At 31.6% G+C, this 17765-nt stretch overlaps 3 protein-coding genes across 3 annotated transcripts; all 3 read right to left on the bottom strand.

Annotated features, from left to right (window-relative positions):
* Positions 1-112: 112 nt before the first annotated feature.
* On the bottom strand, positions 113-4953 carry LOC132747405 (uncharacterized). The gene is made up of 5 exons (XM_060736777.1): positions 4802-4953; positions 3784-3911; positions 3329-3498; positions 2628-2720; positions 113-1532 (listed from the first exon to the last, which is right to left on the bottom strand). Exons 1-5 carry the CDS (start codon positions 4936-4938, stop codon positions 684-686), a joined length of 1377 nt encoding a protein of 458 aa, XP_060592760.1. The 5' UTR covers positions 4939-4953; the 3' UTR covers positions 113-683.
* Positions 4954-7316: 2363 nt separating this feature from the next.
* Positions 7317-11620, bottom strand: LOC132747406 (uncharacterized). The gene is made up of 5 exons (XM_060736778.1): positions 11266-11620; positions 9731-9866; positions 9192-9358; positions 8785-8877; positions 7317-8288 (listed from the first exon to the last, which is right to left on the bottom strand). The coding sequence occupies exons 2-5, from the start codon at positions 9843-9845 to the stop codon at positions 7782-7784; spliced, it is 882 nt and encodes a 293-aa protein (XP_060592761.1). The 5' UTR covers positions 9846-9866; positions 11266-11620; the 3' UTR covers positions 7317-7781.
* A 2627-nt stretch (positions 11621-14247) lies between these two features.
* LOC132747393 (uncharacterized) lies at positions 14248-16867 on the bottom strand. The gene is made up of 2 exons (XM_060736765.1): positions 16390-16867; positions 14248-15177 (listed from the first exon to the last, which is right to left on the bottom strand). Exons 1-2 carry the CDS (start codon positions 16508-16510, stop codon positions 14708-14710), a joined length of 591 nt encoding a protein of 196 aa, XP_060592748.1. The 5' UTR covers positions 16511-16867; the 3' UTR covers positions 14248-14707.
* Between the last annotated feature and the right edge of the window lie 898 nt (positions 16868-17765).

A 17765-nucleotide genomic window follows, 5' to 3' on the forward strand; every position in this document is an offset into this window, starting at 1 on the left:
GTACGCATTACACTATTCTTTTTATGATAAGTAAAGGTTATTTCCAGTTTTCCGATTAAGAACTTTATTCATATATAGATTTGACATTAATTATAAATAAGATGGAGGTACAATATTTAGTAAATAAAACATTTTGCTTTCTTCCTTTATTGAGTTTATTTCAACATTGTTTTTCAAAGCATATAACAATAAAACATAGAATGGTAATACTATAATATAAGATATATAATGCATATTAACTGTGTATGATAAATAAATGGCATAGAACAGTTATTTTATGAGAAGTTATCGATAAAGATTTTAACAATCTAGATTGTGAAGAAACAAAGTCATAGCAACATGCAAACTGGAATGTTATCTCATTCTATCGTCAAATGCCGAATGACAAAGGTTCAAACAATTACAGCTTAAGATCATCTAGGGAGACCAAGTTCACATATGTTTATTCATAGTAACAAACGACAACCAACCATTGATTCCTATTAAAAAAGACTTTACAATGCTATGAATACTGCATCGTTCCAGATTCATAGACTTACGAAACCGATACACGAGACATTGGTTTGGTGCCTCTTTTTAAAGGTAAAAAGTACTTTTAGTTGGATGCGGATGCGCAGGCTGGTCTGGATCCATGCTGGTCGCAAACCCATTATGTTGGTTTTGTCGTGACGCGTGTCATTTATCTACACGTCATCGGCTTTGACATATTTGTTGACTACTTCTTCGTAAGACGGAAGAGCAGATTCACTCTGATTTTGTTTATCTCCACTGTCAACATATCGTGATGCTTGACTATAGTCAACTCGAGGTTTGTTTGAATCATGCTGGTTCAGATTCAGATTGTCACTATTTATTCTTTCAGAACGGTGCACGTCTTTATCAGCTGTACGTGGTTGATGGGTATCCTCTTCAAGTCTACTTGGGCTATGTCGATTTTCATGTGATATTGGTGAACGGAACCTATCTTCCATAGGTCTTACGAAATGATCTATGCCTTGTATTATTCCTCTAGGTGGCCGTCTATCCTCTTGAATTCTGCTATCTCTGTTGCTGGGGTTGTCTCCTAGTGGTGGAGCACTTGGCTTTATAGGGTGGTCTCTTTCATGTTCAGTCAAAGAGTCGTGTCTCTCCCTTCTATTCTCTTCAGAATTGTCAATTGTATTACTATTATAACCGCCTAGTCCTCTTGCTGTATCTCTGTTCTCATTAGACCGTTCTTCTATCATTTCCCGCTGTATATTGGCTCTATTAATATATCTATAGGACTCGTAATTTCTCTGCCTGGCCGTCTTTATGCCGAGAGCTTTTGTATAATAATATAATAAACATATAATCACATTCGCTAGAATTAAAAGTAAAGCTGACAAAATAAAAGTTAAGACAGAAAATGTCAGTTTTTCACTTGTCTCTTTTTTACATCTTTCTCCAGGCTTTTCCCGGTTACATTCCACCATTCCCCATATTCCAGACATTCCTATGGCAATCAAAATAGCGCAAAGGCAGAGACAGTACCAAATTATCAAGCAGAAAACCTGCAATTTAAAACAATAATGTTTGAATAACTTTGATATGCATTATACATATTTTATGTTCTGAGATACAAATATAAATCAGCTATTGCATTGAAACGTCATGTCGTATACAAGTTGACCTGGTATTATATCAAATCAAAACTTGAACGCAAATGATCCGTCCTTGAACAACTCTCGTAATTTGGAGCGTGAATCAAGAAACATGTAAATGCCATTGTAGTTCATGTAAGTTACTCTTTAGTCTCGTCTCGCTCGTGAATCAAATTCACATATAGGTTTTAATTGCGCAAAATTTGGAACCTTCAAAAATGCAAAAGTGCCTGTTACAATTTCAGGAAATTTGATACATGGATAGAAGACCATGCACTGAATATACACAATATATTATTTTGTTCCGATTTTGAGAAAAGGAATTGCAATGCAAACACTGGATCCTGTAATAATTAAAAAACTGTTTGGAATACTTTAATGAATCTTGAATAGATGGAAATATAGAGAATATGTATATTACTTTATTTTGTTCAAATAATGAGAAAAATAATCGGCAAGGTTATAATTATAAACTTTGAATATTTCAAACATTGTGATGACAATGTAATACACTCTCGAAGCCCTACAGATAACCACTTGTAACATATTAAATGTTTTGCACTCTAAAGACCAATTAAAATTTCCAAAAGTCTTCAATTCCTTGTGAAACATTTCATTGATACTAAACGACACTTTATTGGAGTTACTGCTAGTTTACACAATACATTCTATAACTCCTTTTGTTCATTTGTTTACAAAAATGTGTCGCTCCCCTAAATTGTACTGAAAAATGTTTCAAATTTTTAATTCTTTTAAATTATCTTTTAGTTAAATTTGAGCTTTAACAAGACAAAAACAGCTTCAAGACTATCGGTAGATCGCAGCAAGGTGTATTTGTAAGGATATCTTTTTATTAGATAATTAATGCTTATAAAAATCATATAAAGTAACAGCTTTCACTGTCTTATTACATAAATGTTATTGTGATTTTATTGTGAATACATGTAAAGCAGAAAGGACTATTTTATAGACAAATATTAACAGGCGCAAGAACAAACAACTTACATTAAACATTAGCAGTCCACTCAAGTTATTGCCAGTTTTTGTTCTCCTTCCTTTCTTGTACATACAAAATGGACAAATCGTCAAAAATATTGCCTGCAAAAACAAAAATCTGTAGCTTCGTAACAATTCTAATGCCACAAATTAATAAACAAAAACTGATAGAAGTAATCTCAGAATTATTGTAACCAAGTGAAATATATTGTCCTTATAATTTTAGTTGTATCATTTTACATTGGTGGCAAAGCATTCACCAAATTTGCTTTATCTAGAGAACGCGTGTCAACAAATGTTTCCACCCTGTTATTCTCTAGTTGCCCCAAAGTATAGGTCCCCCAGCAGGGTTTGACTCAACGGAAAATAGATAGAACATTCAATACAGCAGTCATAACGATTCAGTAAGTTTAGTTTATTTTACAGGTACATACAATTATTGTACATTCATGGGTATATTTCTCACTTGTATTTCGTAAATAAATCTTAAAATCCTACATCTTCAAGGGCGTCCATAGGACATGATTAGTTTAGAAATGATTGTTGTGGAAAAATGGTAATGTAAGATAGGAAGAAAAAAAAACTGGGCATAATTTTGGGAACGCAGCAATCCAAACATATTGACTGCACTGTATACCCGAGGTATGTAATAATGTTACGTTTCAAATATAAATCATACAAATGTATGTTCTGGTGAATCAAGTATGTACCATTCCACCGGCAATAGCACCTCCACCCATACTGTAAGGAAATTTGCCATTTGAGTTTAGGATTGCCAGTATTCCTACAACGATCGCGAATATTGATACAAATATCGTCAAAATTGAGCAATAGCACATCGCCCGCAGTCGCTTTTCTCTTCTGAGGGCTAAAATATCATCTGAAAAGAAGTTTAAAAATATAGTAAATCGTTCTTTGCAACAGTTTGACTTGAACTTTTAGAATAATCGATTTTTATGGAATAACTTGAAAAATAATATTATTTTATATTTAACTTAGTTAACCATATTATGAAAGTAAAAGTTAAAAGTCTGACAATATTTTAATCTTTATAACTTATAAATCATCAATTTGAATATTCCTTAGTTAGCTGACAAAAAATTACAAAAATTATAAAGTTTGTATTCAATATTTTGTAAAGGAATATACAGAATATATAAATTACCTCCTTCTCCACCTCTTTCATCCATTTGTATATTCTGATCATCACCTAGTTCGGTCATCTCAGTCGAATTTGTCGTAGATACCTTCTCTTTTTCAGCAGTAGTGTCCGATATCCATCCGAATATACTTCTAATAGCATAACATAATTCAATGAGTTTTGAGTTAACATTAAAATAACATACAAATATATCACAATATTTTGTATTTACTATTATTAACAACTAATAAGTATGAAATATCGAAGTTTTAAAATAGAAAGTGGCGGATTTATTGACGGCGATAAAATTAAATGCTATGTGGATGATCTGAGCTTCAGACCGTTTAAAAGGACAACTGATTTAATTAAAGCGGAAGAAAATTGGTAAGTTTAAGTGTTCTAAAAGGTGGTCTTTGAAAAGAACATGTATAATTATGCTTTGTATAATTATGCTTTTTCCAGTAACTTAAATCTGACACATTTTCGATTTGAAACCAGAAAACATATTATGTCAGATCAATCAATCAATCAATCAATCAATCAATCAATCAATCAATCAATCAATCAATCAATCAATCAATCATACAATCAACCAACCAACCAACCAATCAATCCGTCAATAGAACGTACCCTTAATTATTAATATACATAAAAAAATCATGATAAACGTATGTTTCAAAACAGAAGATAACATAAGATCGTATTTGATTACCGTGCAGTATAAATGAATATATACATCTATATATAGTACTTTTTAGTATGTTTTGACATTTGAACATGTGTTACATTACCGCCAAAACATGCACTTCCTTTAAACGTGGTAAATAACAATGATACATAGTGAAGTTGGAGGACACAACACTTTTTGTATTAAACCAAAAATAAATATAGAAATTATGAAATAATTGTTTATTGATCTGGTATCCTTGTAGATTGAAAGACGATGAGTAGATATTGTATAACTTGTTGAAATATTTCTCGTGAGTGGTATAGCAATAAATCAATAAAGAATGTTATAAAATAAAGATATAAATATAAATACCTGTGTTTATCTTGATAACGTGAATTTCGTCTTATGCACAATATAGTCACGCACGATCTGTTTATGCCAGTAAATTTCGAAATGTAAACGAGTTTGTTTACTTGGATATTAAAGCTCGCCACACCACCACGATGCATGTTATCTCGTGTAAACAATACCAAGGCGTATAGTGTATTTTGAGAACCAGATTTAACTTAAATTTCTACAAACAAAGTGAATCACAGATTTACTATTTAAATTTCTAGAGTTTAAATTTTAATTCAATGTTTAGTTCATTAAATATGTTTTCGGTATTATGGTCTGTAGAGAAACTATATGCGGACACACTTCTTCTAGTACAATGGGTTATCTTTTTGGTAATAGCATCTGGAATTATCTATTCATTAGTAACAAGTTCATTCAGGAGTTCACTTAATGTTTCATGGAATTATTACCTTGTCATTTAATTAATTAAGAAAAAATATAGATTTCAAATTTTATATCGATGATCATGATTAAGAATATCAAAGTAACACTTGTGTGTCAGATTAACATTTGAGCCGCGTCACTACAAAACCAACATAATGCGTTTGCGACCAGCATGGATCTAGACCAGCCTGCGCATCCGCGCAGTCTGATCAGGATCCACGCTGTTCGCTATCAGTTTCTGTACTTGTAAAAAAGTTTGTAAGCGAACAGCATGGATCCTGATCGGACTGCGCAGGCTGGTCTGGAATCATGATGGTCGCAAACCCATTATGTTGGTTTTGTCGTGACGCCGCTCATTTGATTTCAGTAGCACATTATTGAGTATAAATTACTGTGAATGGGTATAGAAGACAAATACAGGTATAAATGTTATAAAGTAAGACTCATAAGCATTTTAAAATTAAATATATGATATGAGAGAAAACCCTATCATTATTACATTTTAATTTTGTATGAATTATGATCTTTTACCGGTGATTACATTTTCGTGTTAAATTTTCAAAACGAAAAATTTGTGTTACTTCCTTTCTCGAGTAAAATCATTGATTACAGGATTTATGTACATTATATAGAAAATTTTCAAAACAAGATTATTCACCTTCTTAAGAAAAATGTAAAAGAAAAACAACAAACAAACACATGATAGGACAACACATATAAAATTCATTCGTTTATTGGTATCATCTAATATTGCCTAAAAATGTCTACCGCTTTTAACACTTAAAGCTGCACGCCTCTAGATGAGCCAAACTATTTCAAGAAAATTAATATAGAGAAAAATGTACTAACATTTAATGAAAGGTAAAGACATTCAAATCCAAGTTTTGTTTTTCATGTTATGTACGGTTTAAGACTGATTTTGCAGTATTTTATTACCATATTTCTAATGCGTTACTTACGCAGTAATGGCTATTTTTGCATATGTTGACGACTTCTTGGTAATTTTCTTGGATTGAAAGTGCCGATTGCAATATGTAAATTGCTTTATTTGTTTACCTCACAATATTTTAGAGCTGCTTTATTTATTTATTTTTGTGCTGCTTTAATGTGTAATTCAAAATTTCGCTGTCTAAAATGGGCGATGTAAGACTTTAGACATTTATAAAAAAGAATTGTTGTTGTATTATTGAATCTACAGCATGATTTTGTTGTATATGCGACAGGTATTTCTGAAATAGGTTTTTGGAGTCACCTGAACATATAAACCACAGTGCTAACTTCATATGGTTCCAGTTTAGCTTGTTGTTTTTTTTTATATTTTCGCGAATTGGTAATTTTTTATTGTCAAATTAACTAATCTATTAAATATTACATGTAAAAAATTTCAATACGACAGACGCAGACTGATTTTAAATGAAATAGAACAGTTTTGTGACAATGACAGTGTGACAATTTATTAATTTTATTTATCTTTATGTTCATATATATGCATAAAAAATATGAAAAAAAAAACAACAACAACAACAAAAAAAAAAACGATTTAAACAATAAATGTCAAATACTCGTGGAAAATAAACCATATTGAAAGCAGTTTATTATTTATTTTTAAACTTTTAGAAATCATTCGCTTATTTCTTTTTTTCAGTGAAGGTTTTCCCCATTTTAGTTATCCAATATAAATGCATTTATAATTTGAATATATATAATATACATAATATGAGCATAAATAAATTCATAGCAAGGCAGTAAGATGTTTATAAAAAGGCTATCTCCATTATTCTAGGTTAAAAATAAACAGAAGAAAAACACATTCATATGAACTATCTCACTATAGTATGCTCTTTAATATGACTATCAGCTATTAAAGATTGCGAATATTCTTGGATTCTAATAAAAATAATCAGACACATCATTAGCTTTTATGACTAAATGAAGGAAGGACTAATACAACTTGTGGACATATCAAATAAAAAGAGATGTTTCTGTTCGTAGAAAATCATTTTATTTAAGGATTGGGCTAAAGTAAATAGTACAAAGAATAAAAACGTGGAGTTGGGTCATCAGTATGAAAAAGCTGTAAGAAGGAAGTAATCAAACACAACTCCGGTTAAATTTTCAGTAAATGACCTTATTTATTTGTAAGCATATAAAATAAATAAATCAAACACAATATTAGGAATAACAAAAGTAAATAAATAAAATAATTGCAAAAAATAAATGAACACATAAAAAGCCAATTACACAGTTACTTATACCAAGTTAACATGTGGAGGTTTATTTTAGAAAATGGCGTAATGAAAGGACTTATAAAAGTCTATATGAGCCGCATCATGACAAAAAACAATATAGTGCGTTTGCGACCAGCATGGATCCAGACTAGCCTGCGCATCCGCGCAGTCTGATCAGGATCCTTGTTGTTCGCCTACAAACCCTATTACAAGCAGAGAAACTGAAAGCGAACAGCATGGATCCTAATCAGACTACGCGGATGCATAGGCTGGTCTGGATCCATGCTGGTCGCAAACGCACTATGTTGGTTTTGTCATGACGCGGCTCATATATCCCCAGCATTTTAAACGTTTTTGTTGACTATTTCTTCGTAGGAAGGAGGAGGTTCTTCATTCTTATCTCTTCCATCAACATATCTTGATACATGTCCATGGTCGTCAATGGTTCTGTTTAAATTCGGGTTGTTCACTCTGTCGTCATAGGGTATATCAGGACGAGGCCTCTCATGGGTACGTTGTTCTACTAATTCCCGCTGGACTTCGGCCCTAATCACATTTCTATAATAATCAAATTCTCTCTGCCGTTCATTCTTAATGCCGAATGCTCCAGTGTTACAACAAAATAAACAAATAATAACAATCGTTAGAATTAGAAGCAAAGCTGACAAAATAAGCGTTAACACAGAAAATGTTAGATTTGCATTAGTCTTTTGGCTACACGAGTTTATCGACCATTGTCCAGGGCTCTGTGTTTCTTGTATACATTCGATCATTCCCCATATTCCAGACATCCCCATCGCAACCAAAATACCACATAAGCAAAAGCAAAACCAGATCACCAGACTGATTGTCTGCAATAAAACAAAAATAATGTATTTATAAACTTGATATAAATATATCAGTAAGGTTTTGAATTATGAAGATCCCATGAAAAACACTGCCAATAAACCAATGAAAACAAGACTTCTTTAAATATCGCTTTCTGTAAACCGGTTTAAATAATTATATAATACCAAAGACTAGAAATATGAATTGTGCAAATAAAGTCCATCAAAAAGGGGATTTTTTGTATGATAACAAAACTACTTTTATATTTAGCATCATTATATATCTTATTTTGCCAGAAAAAAATATGAGTAAGATAATGTTAAGGATTTCCTGCTTAAGGCAAGTAAAACTAAAAAAAGAAGTTAAACATTTTTTTGATAAAGGAAAATATACATTGTAAATTGATTCGCTATGCATGTACCTACATATTTGCGTTTTGGCGTTACAAAATGAACTTGCATACAACTTTTTGAAGTATATCATTATCAATTTTTCTTCTTGAGAAAAACTATAACTTACACAACAATTGAACAGTCCACTCATTTTGGTTCCAGTTTTTGTTTTCTTTCCTTCCATGTACATACAAAATGGACAAATGGTCATTGAGAGTGCCTGTGAAATACACAAAATATTACGCCGTCATATAAGTTAGTAAAACACACATTGCGTTATTTACGTATACTTAACTATTGTGTAAAAATGTTATGTTAAAAAATGTATAAATTCTATCATTACCATAGATTGGCAACTTCACTGATGTGCCCATGCTATATTAAGAGACCACAGAAATGTTTGATGTGTAAAAATAACCAAGTAAAATCAATAGAAAATAAGTTGAATGATAACAATAATGATTTTGGTAACGCAAACAATCCAAAAAACACTTTTTGACCGAGTCATAAAATATTGGGATGATTTAATATTACCATTACACCGGCGATAGCACTTCCTCCTAGGCTGTATGGGAATTTGCCCCCTGAGTACAGAATGGCCAGTATTCCTACAACACTTGCAATCAACGACACTAACGCCGTCAAAATTGAACATTTGCTCATCATATTCAATCGTTTTTCTCTAATGATGGCTAAATCATCTGAAAATAACATTTGGAAAAAAATAATAATGAATCAAATCTGCTGTACTTATCGATACTTATTGAATTAACTTGCAATATATTATTTTAGGAGCCATTATACAACATTTATTGAAAACTATTTATGAAAATTTAAGACCTGTAATTACGCATACAGTCCATCCATTCGGATGATAAGTGAACTTGTTAAACTTGATTGATAAGTTTGAATTTTACAGTGCAAATAGAAGAAAAATATGTGTTGATTCTTCAACTTTAATAATCACCATTACTTATTAGTTACTAATTTGAATATTGCTCTATTATTGCGCAAAAATTGTTATGTATTCATGCAGAATGTTTTTAATGTTAACAAGTTACACGTATCATCACCTCTTTCCACATCGCGTGTATCCATCTGCATATTTTGGTTATCACCTACGCCCGTAGTCTCACTCCGGTAAGCCATTATCCCATCTTTCATAGTAGCATTGCCCGCAGATGCCATTGATATTCATTCGATTGCTCTCTTAGAACCAAAGCAAGAGAAAAAAATGTTTAAGAAGTTCGAAATTTCTACATGTACGAGGTTATTATAATTATAGTGTTGAGTTCAGTAGTGAAGTCTATTGGACGAGTACATATAGCTGTCACATCTGAATAGGACGAAGCGCTAGTCAAGTCTAATATAGGTTTCGCAGTTGTGTTGTTCTAGTCCAGTACAATCAGTATTGTTCTCAAAAATGTGTATTGACCTCTTTATTTCACTTTTTTGTCATTTTGACAGAATTCAGTTACTTAAAGTACAAAATGAAATTGATATAAATTTCTGACTCTGAAATGTGCCGTATGTAAAGATGAAATATTCCAATTACTATATAACTGATAACGAATGAAAACAGGAACGGTTTAATAAATAGCTCTATCAATCAAACTATAAATCATTGATTCATCAATTAATCAATCAATCGATCAATTAATCAATCAATTAATCAATCAATCAATCAATTAGTTAATGTATTAGATGTTTTATTGACGATATTTTAAAAGTCATCTAAAACTTCATATTATTAAACCGTTGTAACAAACAAAACTTAAAGAAAAGTGGTTAATTAAAACAGACCTATGTCAGAAACGGAAAGTGGTTGGGTTCAGAAAACCCTACATATTTTGTCAGTAATCGATGGGGAATCTTAATATTTTCAATTATGAGTATTTACATATAATTCTGGACACTTGTTGGACTGTGGGGAAGTTTACTTTCCGGATTTGGAAATATAACATTTTAAGTGTTTTCTTAATTAAAGTGTTTTCAAACATAAGAAAAAAACTATTAATATTTAACCGGTCAGACAAAAGAAAAGAAAAATACAAAAAAGAAATTAAAAAAAGTTTGCCCAAAATTGGACTTGAAGCTACGTTCCCTGAAAACCTTTATTGAATACTCTTCGGAAAAGAGGTTAAGCATTAGTCATCTAATTAATACATTCAGTCAATCAATAGTACGAAATCGTAATATGAAATCGTTACAGGTTTTATTCGCGTGATGAAAATATAAACAAAAATAACTGTGATAAAAGTATGTTTGCATAGTAGTTAATTGCAACTTACTTTTTACCTACAGTATATAATATCTAGACCGTATAAATTTCACTACATGTAATATATGTTTTTAATTTATGTTCAACGTCATGAATCAATGCTTGTATGCAGACTAAAGAGCATTACTTACAAGGCACTCCCCCAAACACATTTTCAATTTAAAGTGGAAAATAATCATATATAGGTTATATTACTGTATTCATTAGTCTAAAAAATATCATATTCAAGTTTTGTACAAGATGCAGAGCAGATATTGAAAAAGTAAACCCTCAAGAGAATGGATATAGAAATGTATTAAAGAAATAAGTATGATGTAAATCATTTACCTTTTTAATTGGTTGCATAAAATCCTTTTTTACACTATACACAGTGCCGATCGTCACGGCCTAGTTATACAAGTGAGCTTCTGATCGATCAATATTATGAATTGTTGCATTGCTAGAAGTTAAAAATAGATCACATGCAGAGTCAAATTTATCATTTTTGGAAGCGCGTAGCTCTCTGTGTAATAGAAAAAGCATCGAAACACGAGGCTGTTTGATCAGATTGCCGAGTGTTCTTTCTCAAAACACGTTCCGTGTCGTCACAATATTAGACCCCATCTAGATTAAAGAAGAAGTAACCAATGTACGATCGAGCATCTGAGCATGACTTTTATGTCGTTATCTCTTTCCTTGTCGTCAAAATAAGTAAACCCCAGAAAAAATGAGCCAATCAACGAGCATGCTCTGTGCATGTATGGTATACGATTTAACTCTGACACGTTTTCAATAGTAAAGTCTCCAAATTATGATACAACTACTTGTAATCTATAAAGCATCCTCAAAACACATTCGTACTCGTTACGTGTATACACTTCATTTGCGCCCTGTATTTAGTTCTTTCTTTATTTTTCAAACTTGTATTTCTACAGCCTTGTCATTTTGGTATATTATTATATATACCCACTTTTAAATGAACACACATGTTTCGATTGTTACATTCATAAGTAATCATGCGACTAAGCCAGATCGTGTACTTTATATGCTTTGCACCTGACACATACAGTCATTCAAAGTAAGTATTTCTTATTATTCTGTTATCATCAGCTAATTTTTAAGCATCACAAGTATCTTTGAAAATTAAAGACATGAATAGAAAATATTCAATAGCTACAATTTTTACTTTGGTAAACTGTGTATAAGTTCCAGTGATCTCTTTATTCAGAAAGTGCTTCTTAAACCATACTGAGGTTGAAAATGTACCTCTACAAACAGGACATAAATTACAAATTTCCACTTTCATTTTACCAAGTTGCTGTTCCTCCCTACTCCAATCTCATTAAAATCAGATCATCGTTTTCGCTCACGTTACTCTTTGCCTTCCTAGCGACGGGTAGTGGATCGACAGTTCGGATATGATTTTAATAAGATTGTTCCTTCTTTCTGAAACTTTTCATATAATTATTATGCACATTTTCTAGAATGTTGACCGAAATATCATTTAGCCATCTTGTCTTTTCGTCATCATTCATTAATGAGATCATGTAAAGTTTTGATTTCAAATCATTTTCCGTTTCCACACACATAACTTATCAACTTTTTAAGCATCAGGTACATCTTCTGTTGGCGAGATCTGAAACACAAAACTTCCATTTTCTATTTCTTTCTTAACGCAGGTATCTTATTTCTTCTCCTTTTTTTTTCAACATTAAAGCTATAATCCACAAATATCTATTTAATTAAAAGAGATACGTTAGAAGAAAACTTTACTCTTAGCCTTAAATTAACAACAGTACATTTAGATTACAAGTTCAAGCATCACTGATGTTGACCTTATTATAATATTTTATCGGAGAGAATTTTATTTAAATGAAATTCTGGCTTTTGATATATAGACATTTTTGTTTTGTTTATAGGATGACATCGTCTCTGTAATTTGCAATAAAACATATTTATTTACCTAAATTTTTGTGTCACATCTTTATGTCCACTAACATCCCGTCGACTTATTAATTATTATTTAATTTCTCAGCTGTATTATAGACTGAAAATGTAACCACATATAATATAGACCCTAGAATATCACAGGCATGCATTACTTGACCTGAATTCCATATGGGGAAAACAATATTATTGATGTTAAAAAGTTGAATTCAATACCTTATGGTAGTACATGTATATTCCTAATATTGTACTGAAATATATGAGGGTACGTATACTTGTATTACATTCAAAACAAAACCACTGGTTCTATTATTGCATTATTGAACCAAACTAGTACTGGCACTGATACTATACCCCTGGTTCTAATGCATCCCTAATTGTTATATTTCTCCATTGAATATTCTTTATTTATCATTGAGAGAAACAACTTGTTTTCTTTGTATAATTTAAATTGTATAGGCATCTATTAGCTACTCGGTTTGATTATAAATCTGGTATCAGCTATGTTCAAATTCTAACATTAATATCAAAATTACACAATTATTATCTGACAAGATCAGCCAGTATGCCAGTGTGTGGACAATCTTTAAAATAACTATCACAATTTATTAGATTTAATCTATAGTTTAATTAAGACATTCTTAGCAGGAAAATGGTCAACTCAGTGTCAAAATTGGTGGGATAGAGTAGCATTCCCATGCACTTTTCAAATATTTTGAGTCTAAACAATGAGTTAGTACCATGTATTGTTAGGTAAATGTTACTATTATTATCATGTTTCATAGTTATAAAAATGAACCATTATTTTGAAGCAATAAAGGTAATTGGTCAAATTTAATCATATAATTATGTGCATGTTCAGTTGATACAGTATCTTTATTTAGAGTATATTCCCTCTGTATGCAGAAGATGACAGGTAAAAGATAACTGTAAAACAGTGTGTGTTCTAAAAAGTTAAAAACAAGCTATGGAAATATTGTAGAAATCCTGAAGGAAAAGTGTGCATACCTGATATAAACCTCTGATAACGCCTTAATATAGTGACACTCTACCTAGAAACTAAGGCGTATCTGCTATATGTTTTCCTTCAAGGGTAATGATATAAAACATTTAATTGACAAAAACTTCTTCTGATGTTACTCAGTTACCGATTTATTTTTCATTTGCCAATGCACACAAACATGTATTACTTACATGTGTAAATTTAACGTCCCCGCGAGGATTTTGATATTATTGGAAGTTTCAATAGGCTTGGACTGACTTATCACATTTTCTTCTTAAAGGTCAAATTATCGCCAAAATGTTTCTTTAAAAATAAAATAAAAATGACAATACCTGAAGATGTTCTTGATTTGCTTTGCTAAATGCTGTCTTCTCTTTTGTGCTAGAATATATATTTTGAATTGACCGGAATCCATCCTCGTAAAGTCGTGTTATTTTAGAAATGAATAAATTCTAGGTGTTATTTACCAGTAAGACACACGTATCCTAGCTAACAAGTTAATATATATGGTTCGTGCGTTTTCACAAGATATCTACATTTTCTTACAAAGAAACCTTACCAGTATAAAAGTAACAGTTTTTTTAAAGAGAGGCTTTATTCGCAGATTCAAAGACAGTGCACTAATATATGTTTTGAATATTTGGCTATATTTGTTGTAATAACTATACTTATCTTACTTCACAATCAAACAAATGAACTTTAAACATTACATACAAAACGACTATATGACTTTTTTGTATTAATTTGAAACATACTTTTAATTCTGTAATTAATTCATATTAATTTGAATGTGTTTTCATAAACATGTATTATATGTATCATTAAATATTGTAATGCTATTCAATTTACACCAATCATGTTGTTACTTTCACATAAAATGAGTCTTTCGGTCAGTAATTTGTATTTAATGTCTTCAGGAAGGTCTTCAAATAAATCATAACATTCTGATTTTTCAACATCTTCATCAGCAGCTGTAATGTAGCATGTTCTTGCAGTCCGACTTAAACCCATTAGTCTAACAGACAAATTCATATTAAGTCTAAGTCTTCCACTAAAAACACCGTAACCAAACTTGCAAACACTTGAGATAGCTTCATCGGTGATCTCTGCGTATCTACATTCAAGAGCTTTATGCAAGATTAAAAGGCAATTAGCAGCGTATTTCCGAAGATCATTGGCAGTAGTGTACTCGGAATTAGTGCCTTTGACGCTCATGCGTAACCAATCCCACATGACATTTTTACATCTCGTGATAAAAATTGCCACTTGATATTCTTCCGCTATCAACGCTAAACTTAAAACATTGCTACCTGAAATGAAATTTGCAAATTGAAATATAATCTTAATGTGAATCTGATAGAGGAGCAAACTGATTTAATATATCATGCTAACTTCAAAACAGCAAAACAAATAATGGCTGGGCGACTCTAGCAAAGGCAATAGAGACAAGAAGAAAAAATAAATAATCGTATTTTGTCTTGTCTGTTGGCTAGCAACAATATGCCGCTTGACATGCGTGCAGCGGACAATGTCAAAATTTGTTTCGAACAACAACTCTTTCTAAATGTTGTTAAAACTAAGTAGGATTGTTTCTGGCATAAAAGGTTTGTAAAATTGTTCGAAGAATTCCATTCCATTAACTCTGGTTGCGATGGCAACCAAACAACCAAAAGAAAAAACTTCTTCTCCAAACATCAAGGGCTAAAGCTAACATATTTGATATGTAACGTTTTCTAGTCAACCTCTACCAAGTTTGTTGAATTATAGCTTTAAGATCAAAGTTCAGGTGCATGGTTTTCACTTATATGTATGTAGAGAAATCCTTAAAACCTGCAAGGACTTGAGCTTAGATATTTGGTATGTAACAATGTCCGGTAGGTATGTATAAAGTTTGTTTAAGAAACAGCCCTGATCTCGACATTTACCCTGCATGCTCCGGGGGTCATAGGGTTTCTTTATGTGTGTATAGTCAAAACAATTCTTCTCCTGAAACTTCACAAGCTAAAACTTGCCATGAAATATTGTAAAGTTGACCTCTTTCAACTTTCAAGTTTGCGAAAATTATATCATTTGAAAGATATCAGAAAATCTAGATTTTAATGCTGGGAAATACATATTTGTATTTTCAGCTGCAGACAACATTTAAATACACAGTTGCAGACGAAGAATTGAATTGATCCAGTGACCTACTTTATTAATTGAGAGGTACAATATTGAAATTTGAACTACAAGCACAGTTTCAAATTTGATTTATTTTATATCAATTCACCTAGATTTGTATCCAGTACAGCTATGGAATTTGGACCATACCCAGAACTTTAGGGGCTGATTCAAACATTGATATCAATTGAACTACTTTATTACCGACTGACGTACTTTTTATCTCACCTGAGAATTATATGTCTTGTTTAGACTGCGTTTCTAAGGTGAGCGATATGGGGCCTTTTGACCCTCGTGTATATATATATCCATAAGGTCACAAAGGAGCAAATTGATTTAATAGCATAGCAACTTCAACTCACGTGAGATTTCCTTTTGAACCGCCGGATGTAGACACAGCAAAAATTCTTTAAAGTCGTCATATTTCTTTCCAGCTAACTTCACTTCACGTTCTTTCTTCTCTATAAAATTATGATCAAACATAGCTTTGAATACTGGAGAAGCATATGTCAGTAGGTTTTCAGAGACGAATAGTATTTTTCCATCATCAAACAATAGTTTTAATCTCGTCTGTGCAATGTCCTGTCTCGGTAAAGCATTTGGGTATCACATCCTCTCCATTTTCTTCTGCCATATTTTCAACGTTTGATCCTCCTAATAATAATATCCGTTCGACAAATAAATTTGATTACATGTACGACTAGTTTAAATATTTGCAATCATTAAATCAATATATTGGGCGCGTTAAAGCTATCGTCTGTGTAACTTCCTGTTCTGGTTCATTTGAGAGTTGTTATATCGTCTCCATTTTCTTTTTCCATAATTCCAACTTTTAATTGATCTTCTATCAATATATTATTTCAACAAATATATATTGATGGTAAATGTAGATCGATTATATTACAAATGTAGATTGTTTGATATCAGTTTATCAATATATATTGGGCGGTTGTACATAGGGGACAAATACGAGTTCAATTTACAAACGTCATAAAAGTGTTATAGAACTAGTAGTAGCAGTTAGTGGTAGCCACTAGTGTTGGTGAAAGTGATGGTGGTATTAGTAGTCCTTTTAAGTATTTGTAATGAAACTAAAATATGTCAGAGGGATGATACTTTTACCTGTTGTGTGTATATAAAAAAGGGTTATAAGAGTTTATATGTGTATGCACCAGCTTGATCCTACGTGCGGGATATTTTACCAGGGACTAGCTTGTATCAACTATTACCCCAGGTTGATTCTCTGGGTTAATTTCATTTATGACTGGGTTATAATTACCACACCTCAAATACCTTAGCCTGAACTGTTTTCTTAGAAGCGCATGGTAACAAATCATAAATGCAAATTAAAATGATATTGGTTTGATTCTAAAAACTGATCGTGTGCTTCTCCAATGTAGAATTATAGTGAAGTGATTATTTGAAGTCGCCTACGTAACTAGCCTCGTCGAAATTGGAAAAACATCTACTACATGTTAATCTTATTTATCTCGCTGTCGATACGTTTAATGTGGTTTTTTTAAACAAATGATAATAATCTGAAAAATAAAGAAATGTTTTATAGATTTTAGGACACTATAAGACCATTTTGATAACATAGATACACTTTGAACTACTCTATATATCACCTTGGTTCGGGTCATATTCTTCCTGCCCTGTGTAATTCTGATTGCAATAATGACACTATATCAAGCACCTAGGCAAGATGGACATAATATGTAAATTAATAACACAAAAT

Source organism: Ruditapes philippinarum, unplaced genomic scaffold (assembly GCF_026571515.1).
Source record: "Ruditapes philippinarum isolate M1 unplaced genomic scaffold, ASM2657151v2 ctg13_1_1_1_1, whole genome shotgun sequence".
In the NCBI taxonomy this organism is placed as follows: Eukaryota; Metazoa; Mollusca; class Bivalvia; order Venerida; family Veneridae; genus Ruditapes; species Ruditapes philippinarum.

What these genes read in the sequence shown, in the direction of transcription:
- LOC132747405 (XM_060736777.1), bottom strand. Translation starts at nt 4,938, where the DNA reads ATGCATCGTGGTGGTGTGGCGAGCTTTAATATCCAAGTAAACAAACTC. An exon ending in CGTTATCAAGATAAACACAG is followed by an intron (nt 3,912 to 4,801) that starts GTATTTATATTT and finishes TTATGCTATTAG; the next exon opens with AAGTATATTCGGATGGATAT. An exon ending in TGAAAGAGGTGGAGAAGGAG is followed by an intron (nt 3,499 to 3,783) that starts GTAATTTATATA and finishes ACTTCTTTTCAG; the next exon opens with ATGATATTTTAGCCCTCAGA.
- LOC132747406 (XM_060736778.1), bottom strand. Translation starts at nt 9,845, where the DNA reads ATGGCATCTGCGGGCAATGCTACTATGAAAGATGGGATAATGGCTTAC. An exon ending in GTGCTATCGCCGGTGTAATG is followed by an intron (nt 8,878 to 9,191) that starts GTAATATTAAAT and finishes TGTATTTCACAG; the next exon opens with GCACTCTCAATGACCATTTG. An exon ending in GTGGACTGTTCAATTGTTGT is followed by an intron (nt 8,289 to 8,784) that starts GTAAGTTATAGT and finishes GTTTTATTGCAG; the next exon opens with ACAATCAGTCTGGTGATCTG.
- LOC132747393 (XM_060736765.1), bottom strand. Translation starts at nt 16,510, where the DNA reads ATGTTTGATCATAATTTTATAGAGAAGAAAGAACGTGAAGTGAAGTTA. An exon ending in GGTTCAAAAGGAAATCTCAC is followed by an intron (nt 15,178 to 16,389) that starts GTGAGTTGAAGT and finishes ATTTCATTTCAG; the next exon opens with GTAGCAATGTTTTAAGTTTA.